At 32.9% G+C, this 1,560-nt stretch overlaps 1 protein-coding gene across 1 annotated transcript in view; it reads right to left on the bottom strand.

The window, feature by feature from the left end:
• Window positions 1-1,560, bottom strand: part of TBC1D15 (TBC1 domain family member 15) — a 63,733-nt gene that overhangs the window by 25,624 nt on the left and 36,549 nt on the right. Inside the window, exons 9-10 of the mRNA XM_023740840.1 lie at window positions 1,466-1,560; window positions 28-162 (exon numbers count right to left, since the gene is read on the bottom strand). The exon at window positions 1,466-1,560 is cut by the window's right edge and continues 8 nt beyond it. Of these exons, the coding sequence (XP_023596608.1) occupies window positions 28-162; window positions 1,466-1,560 (230 nt within the window). The remainder of the gene's footprint in view (window positions 1-27; window positions 163-1,465) is intronic.

Here is a 1,560-nt window from a genome sequence, read left to right as displayed (position 1 = left end):
TAGTTTATATACAATTCGTATTATTTAAATTACCCCTCTAAATATCATCTGCTTCACGCTGTCCACATTTAAAATTCTTCCTTCGGAGTCAATGTGCTTACTCCATTCTGCCAGTGATACTGGCTCTCTCCTTTGAACAACAGGTCGCTCTCCCAAATCAATCTAAAACAAGGTAAGCAATAATGAAAACACTTTTAATCAGTGACATGAAATCAAGGCATATAGAAACTAAATCTAAAATTCTCTTCCTCAGACATAAGTTCTAACACTTCTAATATCGTCCCTTGTTTTCCAATGTTGAGTTTATAAACTATAATAGTTAGCATTACATATATTTTCTCTCCTCTAAATACACAAACTGGGTTATAAATTCAATGATAGGAAGTCCCACAGATTAAAAACGTTTGTTATTTTAAAAAACATTTGTTATTTTAAAAAAATGTTCTTTGCTATTTTGGGTTTCAATTACATGAGTGCAGAACATTCAACATGTAAATTCTATAAACAACCCCTTTAAACTAAATGGTATACTATATTATTTTAAAAGAGAGAATACATAATTGTTCCATTAATCATATTCTAAAATTAGCTTTTCTTCCAAACTAAAATTTGCAATTCTCAGAATTGATTCATGATCCATTAGCTCCACTTGGCATTTTCTACAATTTTTGATTCAATTAACAGATGTTAGTAATTTAAAAATACCGGTTGCAAGATAAGCCCTTTAATTAAGTACTACAATTTAGATATTTATATTTTTCTAGCTATGCACAAGCCAGAATTGTACCAAATTTGAAAGTCTTGTTGAGCATATATAAAGATTCGCCATAGTTCAGGACCAAAACTCGTCTTAAAAAAAAAGAGGTCTAGAGTAGAGTCAGCTGCCTCTGGTATCTAGTGAGAAAACATGCAGATCAGGACAGAACCAGTGGCAACAGGCAAGGCTCACTATTCACTGACTGCTATGCACTCAAGGAACGATCAGTTCACTATCATCAAAAAGTAATCAAAGATACTACTGGTACCAAGGGTAGGAGGGTGGGAAAAGGGGGAGTTGTTCAGGAAGCAGTGAGTTTCTGTTTATGGTGATGAAAAATTTGGCAACAATTATGGGTGATGGTTGCACATGATTAATGTAATTGATATCATTAAACTGTACACCTGAAAAATGTTGAATTGGCAAATGTTGTGTTATATATATTTTTACAACAATTTAAAAAAAAGGTAATCAAAGAGATCCAACAGACATGAACAGAAAAAAAGTATAAGTAATCAATGGAGAACAAACCAAGAATATCGTGCAGAACATGCACTAGTTGTAAGAGATAGCAAAAAAGTTTAGTCGGCAAAAAAAGTTAAGAAAGGATTATGAGGAAAAGGCAGATATCAGCAGAATTGAGTTTACATTTCTACAGCATTTAAAAGCATTTCTTCTGTTAAAAGTATAAGAGCTGTCTCCACTCACTCTTGTGATGACTTCAAATCCTGGTTCTTCTTGTTGATTTATCTTTAGACCTGGAATAGCATCACTAAGAAAATCTGCCATTTCTGAAGGTGGTC

This window comes from Trichechus manatus, unplaced genomic scaffold (assembly GCF_000243295.1).
Source record: "Trichechus manatus latirostris isolate Lorelei unplaced genomic scaffold, TriManLat1.0 scaffold00164, whole genome shotgun sequence".
Lineage (NCBI taxonomy): Eukaryota > Metazoa > Chordata > Mammalia > Sirenia > Trichechidae > Trichechus > Trichechus manatus.
Note: the sequence above shows the minus strand (reverse complement) of the source record. Positions and strands in the feature narration are given on the sequence as shown.